We start from the raw sequence: 16,891 nt of genomic DNA, 5'->3' as shown, positions 1-16,891 counted from the left end.
ATCAAGCAATGAAATAGAAGAAGCCGTTAAAAATCTACCATCCAAGAAAAGCCCAGGACCAGACAGATTCTCAGCCGAGTTCTACAAGACCTTCAAAGAAGAACTCATTCCAATACTTCTCAAAGTATTCCAGGAAATAGAAAAGGAGGGTATCCTACCAAACTCATTCTATGAAGCTAATATCACCCTCATACCCAAACCAGGAAAAGACACATCAAGGAAAGAAAATTTTAGACCAATATTCTTGATGAATATAGATGCGAAGATCCTTAACAAAATATTGGCAAACCGGATCCAAAAACATATTAAGAAAATCATGCACCACAATCAAGTGGGGTTCATTCCTAGAATTCAAGGATTACGTAAATCAATAAACGTAATCCATCATGTCAATAGACTTAAGGATAAGAATCATATGGTTATTTCAATTGACACAGAAAAAGCATTCGACAAAATACAACACCCCTTTATGCTCAAAACACTAGAAAAAATAGGGATAGTAGGAACATACTTGAACATTGTAAAGGCTATTTATGCTAAGCCCATGGCCAACATCATTCTTAATGGAGAAAAACTGAAACCATTCCCTTTAAAAACGGGAACAAGACAGGGATGTCCTCTCTTACCACTTCTATTCAACATTGTCCTTGAAACTCTAGCCAGAGCAATTAGACAGACCAAAGAAATTAAAGGGATACGAATAGGAAAAGAGGAACTTAAGCTGTCACTATTTGCGGATGACATGATTCTATATTTAGAGGATCCAAAAACCTCCTCCAGAAAACTTCTAGACCTCATCAATGAATTCAGCAAATTAGCAGGCTATAAAATGAACACGCATAAATCTAAAGCATTTTTATACGCAAGCGACTAAACAGCTTAAAAGGAAATGAGGAAAACAACTCCATTTGCAACAGCCTCAAAAAAAAAAAAAAAAAAAAAAACAACTTGGGAATCAATCTAATCAAAGAGGTAAAAAATCTCTACAATGAAAACTACAAAACATTGAAGAAAGAAATTGAGGAAGACCTGAGAAGATGGAAAGATCTCCCATGTTCTTGGATAGGCAGAATTAATATTGTCAAAATGGCCATACTACCAAAAGTGCTATACAGATTCAATGCAATTCCAATTAAAATCCCAATGATGTGCCCTACAGAAATAGAGCAAGCAATCATGAAATTCATCTGGAAGAATAAGAAACCCAGAATAGCTAAAGCAATCCTTAGCAGGAAGAATGAAACAGGGGGTATCGCAATACCAGTACTTCAACTATACTACAAAGCAAGAGAAACAAAAACAGCATGGTATTGGCACCAAAATAGACTGGTAGATCAATGGTACAGAATAGAGGACACGGACACAAACCCAAATAAATACAATTTTCTAATACTAGACAAAGGTGCCAAAAATATGCAATGGAGAAAAGATAGCCTCTTCAACAAATGGTGCTGGGAAAACTGGAAATCCATTTGCAACAGAATGAAACTAAACCCCTATCTCTCACCCTGCACAAAAATCAACTCACAATGGATCAAGGACCTTGAAATCAGACCAGAGACCCTGCATTTTATAGAAGAAAAAGTAGGTGCAAATCTTCAACTTGTTGGCTTAGGATCAGACTTCCTTAACAGGACTCGCATAGCACAAGAAATAAAAGCAAGAATCAATAACTGGGATAGAGTCAAACTAAATAATTTTCTCTCAGCAAAGGAAACTATCAGCAATGCAAAGAGAGAGCCTACAGAGTGGGAGAATATTTTTGCCACTCATACTTCAGACAGAGCACTAATTTCCAGAATATATAAAGAACTCAAAAAACTCTACACGAAGAATACAAATAACCCAATCAACAAATGGACTAAGGATATGAACAGATGCTTCACAGAGGAAGATCTATAAGCAATCCACAAACATATGAAAAAAATGTTCCCCATCTTTAGTAATAAGAGAAATGCAAATCAAAACTACACTAAGATTCCATCTCACCCCAATTAGAATGGCGATTATCAAGATTACAAGCAACAACAGGTGTTGGAGAGGATGTGGGGAAAAAGGTACACTCATACATTGCTTGTAGGGTTGCAAATTAGTGCAGCCACTCTGGAAAGCAGTGTGGAGATTCCTTAGAAAACTTGGAATGGACCCACCATTTGACCCAGCTATCCCACTCCTCGGCCTATACCCAAAGGACTTAAAATCAGCATACTACAGTGATGCAGCCACATCAATGTTCATAGCTACTCAATTCACAATAGCCAGACTGTGGAACCAACCTAGATGTCCTTCAACTGATGAATGGATAAAGAAACTGTGGTGTATATATATATATATATATATATATATATATATATATACACACACATATATATATACAATGGAATATTACTCAGCTACAAAGAATAATAAAATTATGGCATTTGCAGGCAAATGGATGAAATTGGAGAATATCATGCTAAGTGAGATAAGCCAATCTCAAAAATTCAAAGGACGAATGATCTCACTGATAAGTGGATGATGACACATAATGGGAGGTGGGAGGGGGGCAAGAATGGAGGAAGGAGGGACTATATAGAGGGAAAAGAGGGGTGGGAGGGGTGGAGGGAAGGAAACAATAACAGAACGAATCAAACATCATTACCCTATGTGAATGTATGATTACGCAAATGGTATGCTGTTACTCCATGTACAAACAGAAACAACATGCATCCCATTTGTTTACAATAAAAATAAATTAAAAAAAAAAAAAAAAAGAAAGAAAACCCATTTGGTCACCAAGGACTAGTTAGCTACTTAGATACTGATTTGGCAGCAGGTAGTATAAATCAGAAACTGCCTTTTTCTACAGGCTTCAAGTATTCAAGAAAGATGGTATCAGAAAGGCAAAACTGAACAAGCTGAAAGAACGCTGAGCTGTCTTCATTTTTACACAGCCCCAAAGTGGGGTGGGAGTATTTCATGCCTAATTTATAAGATGTTAATACAAATCAGTCCAGATTGCCTACACTTGGCACAAATCATGTCTTATAAACCACTTCTCTGGTTCCACAGGCCTCAAATGAAACTTCAAGCCAAATACCAGCTCTGGAAGTGTGTGATAGAATCTTATGAAAAACGACAGCCTTTCAGACCCCTGGGCTCTCTGAACTTTGAAGGAGTACTACAAGGAGCAGGTTCAAGTAAAGACAAGAGTCGCTATAAAACACCGGTGGTACAGGGGCTGCGGGACAGAGGCCTTGTTGGGAGGGAGCGCTGCAGTGCAAGCTGCACATAGCACGGGGCTTAAGGCGGCGGGCGAGGGCTCTGGACCTGTGCACAGCTTCCTGTTAAACCTCAGTCACAAGGCTGAACTCAAGGGGTCCCAGGCAGTTATCTAGAGAGCAGTTTCTCACCAAATGGCTGTTATCGGCTCTTCTTGCTCCTGCTGCTTCAAGTTTTTATTACTTGGTTTAAAAAAAAAAAAAAAAAAAAAAAAAAAAAACCAAAGAAATAGATCCAGAAAATTAGAGTCTCCTAAAGTTCTAATATAATATTGTCGTATTGTCAGATTTTTGGCAATTTTAATGCCTTGGTACTATATCTCTAAGGTTAACTTAAGGAACCTGGATATAAATTTGTATATTAAATACAATTTCACATGTATAACATTATAAATATAAACGGAAAGACAATACATCCAAATATTAATAGTAGTATAACATCCAAATATTAATAGTAGCTTTAACAGTATGAGGGTGATTATCTCTTTAGACTTTTAAAGCACTAAGAATAAACAGGAAAATGTTTATATTATTTGCAAACCAAAAGCTGTGTCTATTTCTACAAAAGGTCATTTTATAAAATGCAAAACTAGCAAATAAAAATAATTCCTAATATTCCCCCACCTCCTCCTGGCCTGGGGATGACATCGGCATCACACATGTGCCCATCAGGTGTCACCCGATTCTTCCTCTTCCTCATGCCCCACGTCCTAATGATCGCCAAGTCTATCTACGACCTCAACGGCCCTTCCGTTTCCACCCCACCATCACCAGCTTCCCAGGAGCCAGCACGGAGGGTTCATTGCAGTCTCCAAACGGCCATCTCCACACCACGTAGTGAGACTCTGGGCCTGCATGGCCCCTCTGTGAGGCGGACAGCCTTCCTTCACCTTCCTGCTAGCCCATTTCTAATACAGGGAAGAGATCTAAGACCCAAGGCACCAACAGGCAGTTGCTGAAGACGAGAACATGGTAAGCCCGCCATGGAGGAGGATGCAGACAGCTGACTTATGTTAAGCTGATCTGTTTTGCCTCTCGACTGCTCCCCGAAGGGGTAGAAATGGGGAGGACAACACAACGCTGGACTTAGGGGAGGCGTTTCCTGTGGTCCACGCAAGTCTTAATCACTGAACACCTCTGAGACACACCACTGGACAGTTCAAGGATTACAAACCCTCTGAAATGACTGCCGCCAGGTTGGACTTCTTTTCCCAAATTATCCTAGCACCCAAAGTCACAACTAAAAGGGAGGTCTGGCACAGTCAGGCAGACACTCCCATCCTCTTGTAGACCACCCTGGCCTACTCTTGCTGCTGGTGGATCAGATCCTGTCTAATCCATTCTCCTCGTGGCAGCCAAAGTAACCTTTCCAAAACACAGCTCTGATCCTATTGCTCCCTGTTACAACACTGCCAGCACTCCAGGATCTTGTTCCTGCACTGGCCATGAGACCCTTCCTACCTGGCTCTACTCCCTGAGCTCTGCACTCACCACTCACCCTCCTGCCAAGATCCTCTCCTGTTCTGCACTCTACTCCACCTGCCCCTCCATCTGGCCCACACAGCCCACCTTGAGTCTCTCCAGGTCTCTCTTGTGCACTGTCACACTGCCAGCACACAGCACTGTGCCTGGCATGCAGCTGATGCAACCAGAAACACTTGCTCAACACGAACACCAGGAAAGACAGGTCAACTGATGGGAATATGGAAGCCAATGAGCCCAGGGAAAGGAACACAGGAAAACTGAGGAAAATCCAAAGGCTCCAATATGAGTGGCCTTCATTTCACCACCAATCAAAAGAAATACCACAAAGTACTTTCAACATCAGCTTCCTGAAACCACAGCAACTCAGTGTCAGGCAGAATACTTCACATAGTTCAGCTACTCCAAAAGAACCATTATAAATTCAGAGTAATTTCATCACTGGAGCCTGACAGAGGTCACGGAGAGCTCACCTCCCTCAAGTCCTGATCCGCAGCTCTCCCATTTCTCTTCCCTCCAAATCTCAGGAAAGTAATCTAATCTCAACTTTATATTCTGCATCCTTTTGCTTAGGAGATGACATCTCTCATGTTTCTTTCTCACTATAAACTAAGAGGTTAAGGTGGGGAAGGTTCTGGCATAAAAGAAGAATGCTTTAAAGAGGAAAGAAGAGGGTCAATTATAAACTACACATCACCACACGCCATGCTGACCTTGGATGGAACCTGTTTCTTTTAGAAACAAACTACACTGAAATGACTGAACAAGTTCAGACTTTTAGATTTAGGCCTTTCGATTGACAGCTGAAAGTTTAAGATTCTGAAATGCCTGAAAATAAGAATAATTCTGAAGGATAAATCCTTATTCCAAATGTCTACTTTAACATGATATAAAACAATCTCCCATAAGTGTTTGGACATCACTTCACTGGTTCCAGGAAGCAAACTCAATCCATGAAGTGAGTCCGTTCTGCATCACTTATACAGCCACGCAAAGCCCGGTCCCTCTATACACCTGTTCAAAACTGAACCACCTTCACTTGCCTTATTAATATTATAACTCTGACTTGTATTTCTTACCGGAATGTAATAGATGCCCATCTTGGGAGTTTCATTGGCAGTGAAAAGCATTCCTAAAAATAAACACAAGGGGAAAAGTAAACGCATGGGGGAAAGTACCCTTCTCTATTCATTTTACATTTTGAAATGCCTGAGGTGCACATTGTGTAGTGGCACCCTTGGAGCCAGGTCCTGGGCTTCAGTTCCTGCCTTTCCTAGATAAAGGACCTCAATCTTCAGAAGGGCCAACTTCCCCATTTGTGAAACACCAGGCTATTCAAGCTAAATTAATGACCAGTTCTCACCATGAGGTGCTCAGATCCACCCCAAGTCTGGCAAAGTCTTCAGTTTCAAACAGATGAATTAAATGTAGTTTCAGTGTACTATTTTGTTAGAGTAATAATAAGGAATTAAGAACTTCTTTCTGTTGATTAGGAATGGAAGAATCCAGGTAAAGTGTTTCCCACAAAATGTCATAGTCAATTCCTAGTTTTTGCATTAAACTTCACACCTGGCTGAAATAAAATGACTAAGGGGCATGCCATGTGGCACTGCACCAGAAAGAACCACGCGGAATCACAGCCCTCATGATACTGTGACCATTTCCCTCCCAAGGGAGATGTGACAGAATGGACCAAGACAGTAGTTAATTTAGTCTCTGTGGGATCAGCACTGTACTCCCCATAACCCTAATAGCAATGACAACCTAAAGAGTCATTATTCTCCAGCACTAGACTATTTGGTACTCGAGTATTCAGATGTCTCAGTTTTGTTATCTTTTCTCTTCCACTTTTGCAACATATTGCTCCCCCAAGTTTTCTGAAGCAGCTGCCCAATGTGGTGAAACGCACCTGCTAAGCCTCCTCCTAGCCTCGGTTCCAAATTGCTACACCCTAAAACTGAACTCAGCAAGCATTTGGCTTGTCCTGGATAATATACTGAGCACTTCTGCAAATAGCATCTTAGCAAACACACAACTCTCTAAAAAAAGAAATATCATCTAGTCCTTCACCAGATACACTGGAGAAGCACTGGCTTTGAACAGCTCAGGCTGTGATAACATAACTTTACCACAGGGGACCGCAGGGATGTGCCTCCCCTGTGTTAACTTCTGACTGAAGTATGGAACGTGAGTTTACTTTGCAAGACACCAAGGATATTTTAGAGATGCCCCCAATGGTGGTTTCCATGTATTCAGAGGATGCTGGTGTAGAATAAAAAGCTACTTTACGTTTAACACTATCAGCGGTCTCGGACAGCCCTGTAAGGAAAGTAAGAAAGCTGAGGCTGGGATATTGACATAACTATTAAACCTGAAATAGCCCCAGGCCCTCTTTCTTGAGCCCAAAGTCCATCTTTTATCTTTGCCAATGGTTTCTCAAACCAATGATCCTGCTTCCACAGGTTGAGATGAAACTCAGATACACTAAGTATCGTCAATCTGATGCACATCAATGTCACAGAGTCACACTGCCTCTGTAAATGCCCTGACCTGCACAGAGTAGCTGCTTAACACGAGAGCCGCACAGAGGGTTGAATGAGCAACAAGAGCCTGGCCGTAAAAGGAACCAGAAAGGCAGAATCATTTCTCAATATTCTGAGCAGTCTTGCTATTAGAAAAACATTTCAAAACAATCATCATGATTAGGCTTTAATTACTCCAAAATGAGTAAGTGAGCAGATAAAGAAAGAAGGAGGTTTTAGCTTTTTAAAAATATGATTAAGCTCACAGTGATTAAGCATAAAACATGGAGTGGAGCGGAGGGGAAAAGGTGTGGCAAAGCAAGAAAAAGCAAAGCCCATGAATCAACTGCACTCGGCCCAAGCCACCAAGAGATGAGGGACTCGCCTGCCCTTGCCTGCTGTCTCACACAGTCCAGTGATGATGGGGCAGCTGGTCGATGTCTGATGACTCTTACAAGTTACCTGACAATACGATTGTTCCTCTGTCCAAAATGTCGCTCCTAAAAATCCTTCTTTTAAGAAAATCATACTTTGTAATCGAGAGATCCCCTTAACAAGCAAACCAGCCTCATGCGTGCCAATTCTGGGGTGGTCAGCTGGCTAAAGACTGACCTCAGCCTGCATTATTCTCATCCAAAATATTTAACCTGGACTTAAGCCTTTAGACCTCACTGCTGTTTAGATAAACAGAGCTGGAGGAACTAGCTAAACAATACCATAAGAATCAATCATACATATCCAGGAGAGGGACACCCTACAAGACCGCTGGCCTGAGCTTAGAAAGGTCAATGTCATGGAGAAGGGAAAAAGAGAGGGGTCTACTCTGGAGTGAGGTTCTCTCACCCCTCTCTGCCACCCTTTAGACTGTCATTCCCTCGCCAGCCAATCCCACTCCTCGCCCCTGTGCTGACCACAACTGACCTGTTTCATTTACCTTCACACTGAGCCCAGATCCTCTTATTTTGCAGCGTGGAACTGAATCCAGGGCCTTGCACCGGCCAGGCAAGTGCTTTACCACCAAGCTACCTCCCTGACCCACAGCCCCCATCATTTCAATAACCCAACTGGAGCTGCAGCATTTTCACCTGCAACGTATTCCTGAATTCTCCAGGATGCAACTACATACCACTGTTACAAGAGCTTCCAGACTCTCACATGTGAAATGCAAATGACAAGATTCCCCGCTGCTTCTCCATGTGTAACTAGAATGAGCCCATTTCAGAAAAAGTCTAACCAAGGCCCTGCCAACACAACACAACAGCCAGGTAACCAGCCCTTATCCAATAGCTTTGACCTAAGAGGTAACAAAACAGACAAAAAGAAAAAGCCAGGTGCAGTGGCACATGCCTATAATCCCAAAACTTGGGAGGCTGAAACAGGAGGATCACAAGTTTGAGGCCAGCCTCAGCAACTTAGCAAGGCCCTAAACTTAGTGAGATCCTGTCTCAAAATTAAAAAACTAAAAAGGACTGGGGATGTAGTTTAGTGGTAAAGTGCCCTTGGGTTCAATCCCCAGTACAAAAAAAAAAAAAAAAAAAAAAGAAAGAAAAATTGTGGCTCATGCAGGATTATAAAAATAATAAACTTATGTTAGAGCATCCAGTACCCAGGTTGATAACATCACAGCATTCAATAATTCTCGGTTCTTCCCTTCCTGTCCCAACCTCTGTGATACCTATACTTGCTGATCGATGCTCACTGAAACTCTCATACCTAAGTCTTCTTCTGCACTTCAAAAACTTTAGTTCTTTCAGGGTCACTTGTCCACTCCTGTGAACTTTCTCTGCTGGCTCCTCCTCCCTCTAAACAATCCTCCTATCTCACTTCAAACGTTCCTCTTTGGTGATCTCACTCACTCCTGCTTCTTCCAAGATAATCTCTACTTATATGTCTCAAAACTTTCTCTCTGCATACCTGCTCACCTCTGGATAGTTGCTACGGTGCACCAGACACAGCTCTCAGGTGGTCTGTGGCTGGTGCATGAGACACCTGGGAAGTATGTTAAGAACACATTTCTGGGCCCTATCCATGGACACTCTGAGTCAGTACAACTAGAAGATGCAAGGGCTCTGCAGTGAAAAGCTCTCCAAGTGACTTTGATGGGCTAGCAGGTGTGAGACTCATGGGCACTCCCATTGGCCCAATACCTCCTAACACTCAAATGTTAGAACCCACGACTTTTCTCCACTTGTTGGCTCACCTGTCTTCCCTATCTCAACTCCAAGCACCATGTCCTGGCATTTTAGTTCCAAACCAATCCACCCTTTACCAGAACAGGTGCTCTGACAACAGACAGATTCCAAGTCATTTAGCATGTCACTTCTGGACCTTCACCACCTGTTCCCACCTCAAGTCCTCCCAGAGTTTCCACAACTCAGATGTGAGGCTCCCCGTCTCTAGTCAAGCCCTAGGGACAAGAACTGTGTAAGAATCTCTCAGTGGATCACCGACCCTGTCTCCATCTAATCCAACCTTACTCACTGCACCGAACTCAATGCCAAACAAAATCTCCTCTAAGGCTCTTCTCTCAGTACTCTGGGTAAAAGTCCTCCTCTAACATGTGTCCATACACATGCCAGGACTCTGCGAGCTCTGCTGTGTATCCCTGCATTAGGCGTATCTGTGTGTGCCCATACACAGAATATACTGTTTGAGAGTTGAAACTGTTCTCATTCTTCTCTCGTGCCCCGGAAGTCTTCACATTTGTCTTGAATGTACTGTTAATATGGAAATCTATTGTGTAATTTGCTGAACAGCATACAACAGAGAACACACCAAAGCCCATTGCTTCCTGAGCCATTTGTGTGTTCTCAGGCAACCTCGGCCTCCTTCAATCCCTAACCTCAATTTCCACCCACTATTACTAATCGCATAAAAGAGTTAAAGAGCACACCAAAATAGCATTTCACCTGCCGCCTACCTAAATATTGTTACCAGTTTCTACTAATAGCTAGGCGGGATGAGGACTGAGTCATTAAGAGTACCTTTTTCTGAATCATCCATACCACTTCCTGTTCTTTATTCTTCCAAGTAAAATACCCAATACCAAGTACTTTCTTACTATCTTAAGAAAGTAAAAATAGTTTAAAACTCAAAAATGTATAGCCAACATTTGTCTCACTGAACATTGTGTGCTACATTGTACATACCTGAGTTGGGATAGAGACAAACATCATTAAGGTCATGTTCTGGTTCCAAGGAAGTAAATATTTTTCCCTAAAACAGTAAGCAAAAATGAATTATTTAAATAGTTAAAGATAACTTCTGGCAATGTTACATAAAGAAAATGGAGACATAACTCAACCACCCGCTGCTACATAAATATATGAAATAACCTAACTGAAGAAATTTTACTTAAAATATCTTAAAGAATTTGTATATCAATTTATCAAATACTCTCATTTTAGAGATGAAGAAATTAAGGCCAAAGTTGGAGCAGTAACTTGTCCAAAAAAGCCCCACGGTTTTAAAGATGATGCCCACATGGTGGAAAAGGGCAAAGTTTAAAATAAGTTGTACATCAATTTTTTTAAAAATCTGCATAATCTGTGACATATTCCCAACTTAATTTGTACTCAAAGAAACCAGAGAAATGGTCACCATGGTAATGAGGACAGCTGCCATTCCTGCACCACAAATATAGGACAAGAGGGCCAAGACAATGAACGTGAAATACAAATGGAAGTCTACAAATACACAAGGTCTCAGTTATGATGTAGATAAAATATGTAGATAAGTTATGATGTATATAATGTGGGGTAGTATGCTCTATTTTAAAAAAATGAAAGAAGGAAAGTAAAAGAAAAAATGACAGAAGATGGGTGTGGAGAAAGGAGATGAGAAAGATAAACAAGGCAGGCAAGTCACGCAAAGCCGAGCAACCTGGGAGTTAGTCAAGAGGAAGTATTTAGTCATAAGAAATGAAAACGCCAAAATAAAATTTACTGTAGCAATTACAGTGTGATGGTTTTACGTTGCAATGCTGAAGAGGTCTGCTGGCTCTTGCAGCTGAATCTTCACTAGAAGAAAAAACACCTGGCCACAGGGAGGCTGCTGAAGGGAGTGGCCTGCAGCCAGACAAGCTCCATCAACAGCAGCAGCCAATGTGCCACAGAGACACGAAAGGAGACGGAAAAGAGGAGGAAAGGAAGGAAGGGAAAGGGAACTAGAACAGTAGGGAACAACAAAGAAAGAAAGGGTGCTACACATTATAGAAATCCAAGAAAACTTGACGCAGCTGAAGAGTCTGGGGAATGCACGCAAACATCCAAACTGATAAATTGCTGCTTTTAGGACAGAAGCCAGGACAAGGTAACGTCCTCAGTACCAGTATGTATGGATTTTTAAAGATAAAAACACATGCATTTGTAGTATTAAGAAGTGTTATATTTATTTTGGCACTGGAGATTGAATACCGGGTCTCTTTACCACTGAGCTATAGTCTCAGCCCTTTTTGTTTTTTTAAATTTTGAAACAGGGTCTCACTAAGTTGCTGAGGCTGACCTTGAACTTGCAAACCTTCTGCCTTCGCCTCCTGAGTCCCTGGGATTATAGGCATGTACCACCCTACCTGACAAAAATAGTGTTTTAACATTGAAGTTTGGATTGCCAGCAAAAGAGCAGAGAAAATCCTGATCTAAGACTCTCTGAATCTTCCTGAGAAAGCCGTCCAAACGCTGCAAACTCAAAGCCCGCAAAGCACACAGCTTAACTAACTGTCCCTGCAATACTTAAACAGTCAAGAGGAACTCACAGAACTAGGGCTTGAGAGGTAAAACTCCCAAGGACAGTTCTAAACCTCCAGAGCAGATGCAGAGGTTGGAAAAGGTAAGTTCAATACTTCAGGAGTCAAAAAGTGGAACTTAAAAAACCAAAAGCAATGGACTGAAAGCCAGAGACAGGAAACAAGGTGACAGGGCTGAGCTCTGCAACTTCCCATGAGACCAGCAGCTGCCTTTGGGAGATGAATGTGGAAGTCTTGGGCCTTCTACTCAAACTCATCTCAGACATGAAATTTGTAAAAGTGACCTTTTTTTAAAACTATGCATGCTGTTTTGCAATTATTATGTTATTTTAAAAAACAAAATTGAAAAAGATTCTAAATTCTAATTAATTAAATGCAAAGAACTCTTAAAAGCAACTGCTAGACTGAATATATTTTTCCTGATTTATCTGATAAACTTACCTTCTATTTAAATGAAAAAATAGAAGATGGGTTAAAAACAGTAGTACTGAATTTTATTATTTTTTAAAATAAGACTCAGAATTGAGGGAAGGGATATCAAAATATTCAAGAGAAAATATTGGTTTTTTTTTTTTTTTTTTCCTCCCGGTGCTGGGGATCGAACTCAGGGACTTGTGTTGCAAGCACTCTACCGACTGAGCCATCTCCCCAGCCCTGAAAATATTGTTTTTAAGAAAATATTATGAGAAATTATTATAAAGGTGTCATCTCCAAAAACCCACCTGTTTAAGGTAGGAAAGGTATAAACTGGGATTTACAATAACACTGACATGGAAAGATAACTCAGGGTCCATGGGAAACCTTCCTTGGGTGATGATGAAGGCTGAGATCTCAGGGGTTGTCAGGGACAGACTTTTCTAAACAATGGTTTTCTCTCCACCTAACTCAACATCAAAAATGCACACCAGGGCTAGAACCTGGAAGACTTCAGGGGAAGAAAGCGAGCATGACCACCTCACGAAAGCACAGACCTCACCTAAGCACCTGGCCTCCTCCTAGGCTACCATGTGGATCTTCAGAATCCCCTTCGAAAGAGGCAGTGGGAAGCAAAAGAGCACTGGGAACCCACACAAATGGAAACGGAAGTGACTCCAACCCAAAAATACATACTGAGTTCTTATTCCACATTTTGATAATTCGAGAGTCAGAAGACAAAATCAGATCTAATGACTCCTGGAAATGAACTGACTTAATGGGCAGACCATACTGGTGATCCTTAACCAGCAGTGGCTTATCAGAGCGAAGATCATATAATAAGACCTGAAAGAAAAAAACAAGTTACTTCTGTTGAAACAAAATAAACTGTTTACCTTAAAACGAAACACATGAAAGTTAGAAAAAAGGCCATCATTTGCTTCATTACCTTTACATGAACACTATCAACACCCTTACTCAGCGTGCTAACATTCTACCAGCAATACTCTGGTAAAGACTTCCAAATTACCTTTAGAATGTACAGTTTACGTATTCAAAACTGAGAGTCATTTTTAGGTACACTAAGCTGGAGAACTCCTGATCTATACTAAGAAAGGAATGATAGGAAAGTTCTATTATTAGGTCTTTTTTTTTTTTTTCATTTGTTAATTTTTTTAACATGGCAATTTTTTTCATTTGTTAATTCAACAAATATATACTGAGGGCCTACTACATACCAACCGCTGCTATAGCAACTGATATGAGAATGAAAACAGTCCTCCTAGATTAAGGTCAACACTGGCCACATGGCACTTTAGGAGTAGGGAAATCTCTTCAAACCCCTGTCTTTAGAGGCAAGGGGGCCTAGGGAAGTAGGTCTGAGGCCTAGGTGACAGGGCCCTCTAGCACAGGATGATAGAGGCAGTGCACCTAATAGAGGTGGCTTTCAGGCCTCTTGTGGGCTTGGAGAAAACTTCCAAATATGTGGGCTCTGTCTTTATGGAAAGACAGACCTACTCCTCAGAGCAGTCCTGCTGATGGGCCCACTGATGACCTCACTGGAAGTGATAAGGCCAAGGTGCTGGTGAAGACACACAGACCTTTAAAGTCTCTACTGACCACACTTCTTGTCTGCAGGAATTTTCAGATCCTTCAACATGTATTTAAAACTACTGTGAATTTCCAAGAGTAGGAGCCTAGCAAATTTCAAACTTTCTTGACCTCTGTTCCACACACACTAAGTTACTCAGGCTGGCCTAGAACTTGTGATCCTGAGGAGCTGGGATTACAAGAGTAACGTCTCATTCTCTGTTCCCACAGAATGATTCTCCCAACACTTGCCTCTGAAATACCAACCTCCATGCAACACTTTCAACTTAAACATTATTTACCTGCCCTGTAGATGTTCCAACTGCCATGGTCAAGGCACCATTAAACTTCAGAGCAGAGATGGTTGGTAAGCTGTTTATCCTGAAAGGCAAAATATTCATTTTCCATGAATATATTTTCAAACCTCATTCTAAGTAACAAGGTTGCTGCTAAACTTCACTTCAAATCTAATAGGGAGTTGAGCATAGTGGTGCATACCTATAACTCCAGCAACTCAAGAGGCTGGGGCAGAGGATGGCAAGTTAGAGGCTAGCCTCAGCAACTTAGCCAGACCCTGTCTCAAAAAATTAAAAGGGATGAGGTGGAGTTCAGTGCTAAGAGTACCCTCAGGTATTATAATACCAGACCTTAAACTCTACTATAGAGCAACAGTAACAAAAACAGCATGGTACTGGCACCAAAATAGATAGGTAGACCAATGATACAGGATAGAAACACAGACACATACCCACATAAGTACAGTTATCTCATACTAGGCAAAGGTGCCAAAAACTTACAATGGAGAAAAGATTGCCTCTTCAACAAATGGTGCTAGCAAAACTGGAAATCCACATGCAGTAAAGTGAAATTAAGCCCCTATCTCTCATCCTGTACAAAACTCAACTCAAAATGGATCAAGGATCTAGGAATTAGGCCCAAGACTCTTCACCAAACAGAAGAAAAAGGAGGCCTGAATCTCCATCATGTTGGCTTAGGACCAGACTTACTTAACAAGACTCCCATAGCGCAAGAAATAAAAGCAAGAATCAATAAATGGGATAGATTCAAACCAAAAAGTTTTTTCTCAACACAGGAAACAATAATGTGAAAAGAGAGCCCACAGAGTGGAGGAAAATCTTTTCCACACACACTTCAGACAGAGCACTCATTTCCAAAGTTTATAAGGAACTTAAAACACTTTACACCCAAAATATACAGAACCTAATCAATAAATGGGCTAAGGAACTAGGCGGATACGTCACAGAAGAAGATATACAGGTGATCAACAAATATATGAAAAAGTGCTCATCATCCCTAGTAATTAGAGAAATGCAAATTAAAAACCACCCTAAGATTTCATCTCACTCCAATTAGAATGGCTATTAACAAGAAAACAAGCAATAATAAGTGTTGGCATGGATGTGGGGAAAAAGACACATTCATACATTGCTGGTGGAGTTGCAAATTGGTGCAGCCACTCTGGAAAGCAGTACAGAAATTCCTCAGAAAACTTGGAAGGGACCCACCATTTGACCCAGCTATCCCACGCCTTTGCCTATACCCAAAGGACTTAAAATCAGCATACCACAGTGATGCAGCCACATCAATGTTCATAGCAGCTCAATTCACAATAGCTAGATTGTGGAACCAACCTAGATGCCCTTTAATTGACAAATTAATAAAGAAACTGTGGTATATATACACAATGGAATATTACTCGGCCATAAAGAAGAATAAAATCATGGCATTTGCTGGTAGATGGATGAAGTTGGAAAATACGCTAAATGAAATAGGCCAAGCCCAAAAAACCAAAGGCCAAATGTTTTCTCTGATAAGTGCATGACAATATATAACAAGGTAGGGTAGGCAGGAGGAAGAGAAGAATGAAGGAACTTTGGATGGTATAGAGGAAAATGGGGTAGGAGGGGATGGGGAACAGAAAGATAGAATAAAACAGTATTACCCTATGTATATGTATGATGACATGAATGGTGTGAATTTACATTGTGTACAACCACAGAAATGAAAAGTTGTACCCCATTTGTGTACAATGAATCAAAATGCAGTCTGTAAACATAAAAAAGATTTTAATTAAAAAAAAAAAAAAAAAAAGAAAAAAAAAAGAGTACCCTCAGGTTCAATCCCAGTACCAAAAAAAAAAAAATCTAATGGAGAAAAATCACATTTCTAGCATCTACACTTTCATAATCAAAATTTAAAATACATTTTACATACAGAATGTGATCTACATTCATCTTACATTTTAATTAAAAAAGGATAAGGTATACTCAGAAAAATCTGTTTTTTACTTAAAACAATTTTATTTTTGTACATGGATGTACACATTTCCATTTCATGATTAGCTGCATCCAGGTAAAACAAAAGACTAACCTCCAAATGAGGACCGTAGGATCTCTAAGAATACCAAAGACATCTCTAGAATATGCTTCTTACCCGTTAAAGAGGAGTTTCAGCACAAGAGCAATGATGCACAATGGAAGGAGTGACACACGACTCAGAAGTGCTTCCAGTACTGGGCCACAAGTCCTTGGCCCGGGTCCAGGCCAGGCTGCTGGTGCTGAGCAGCAATTTGCCTCTCTGCCACCCAGAGCCTCAGCTGGAAGCACCAATGAAGCGGCTGTCAGAAGGAAGCCCCAGGCTTCGCCTCCTCTTAAAACTGGACCTTGGAAAGATTCTTTAGTATGCTGATACATTTTTTTCCCACTTATGCAAACTTTGTTTCTTAATAAAATTTTGTCATTTCTTCAGAAAAAGTACTACAGTATTTTGCAATTTTCGTGGTGAATGAGAACTTTGGGCCTCTACATAACACAGGACAGTGCTGATAAACACCAGTCATTGATCTGCGTACATCTACT

At 40.9% G+C, this 16,891-nt stretch overlaps 1 protein-coding gene across 1 annotated transcript in view; it reads right to left on the bottom strand.

Moving 5' to 3' along the window:
• NOL10 (nucleolar protein 10) overlaps window positions 1–16,891 on the bottom strand; it is an 89,929-nt gene that overhangs the window by 50,158 nt on the left and 22,880 nt on the right. The window contains exons 10-13 of the mRNA XM_079110791.1: window positions 14,315–14,393; window positions 13,119–13,268; window positions 10,414–10,480; window positions 5,822–5,874 (exon numbers count right to left, since the gene is read on the bottom strand). Of these exons, the coding sequence (XP_078966917.1) occupies window positions 5,822–5,874; window positions 10,414–10,480; window positions 13,119–13,268; window positions 14,315–14,393 (349 nt within the window). The remainder of the gene's footprint in view (window positions 1–5,821; window positions 5,875–10,413; window positions 10,481–13,118; window positions 13,269–14,314; window positions 14,394–16,891) is intronic.

The sequence above is a fragment of the Sciurus vulgaris genome (assembly GCF_902686455.1).
Source record: "Sciurus vulgaris genome assembly, chromosome: 14".
In the NCBI taxonomy this organism is placed as follows: domain Eukaryota; kingdom Metazoa; phylum Chordata; class Mammalia; order Rodentia; family Sciuridae; genus Sciurus; species Sciurus vulgaris.
This window is presented reverse-complemented; position numbering and strand designations above follow the sequence as displayed.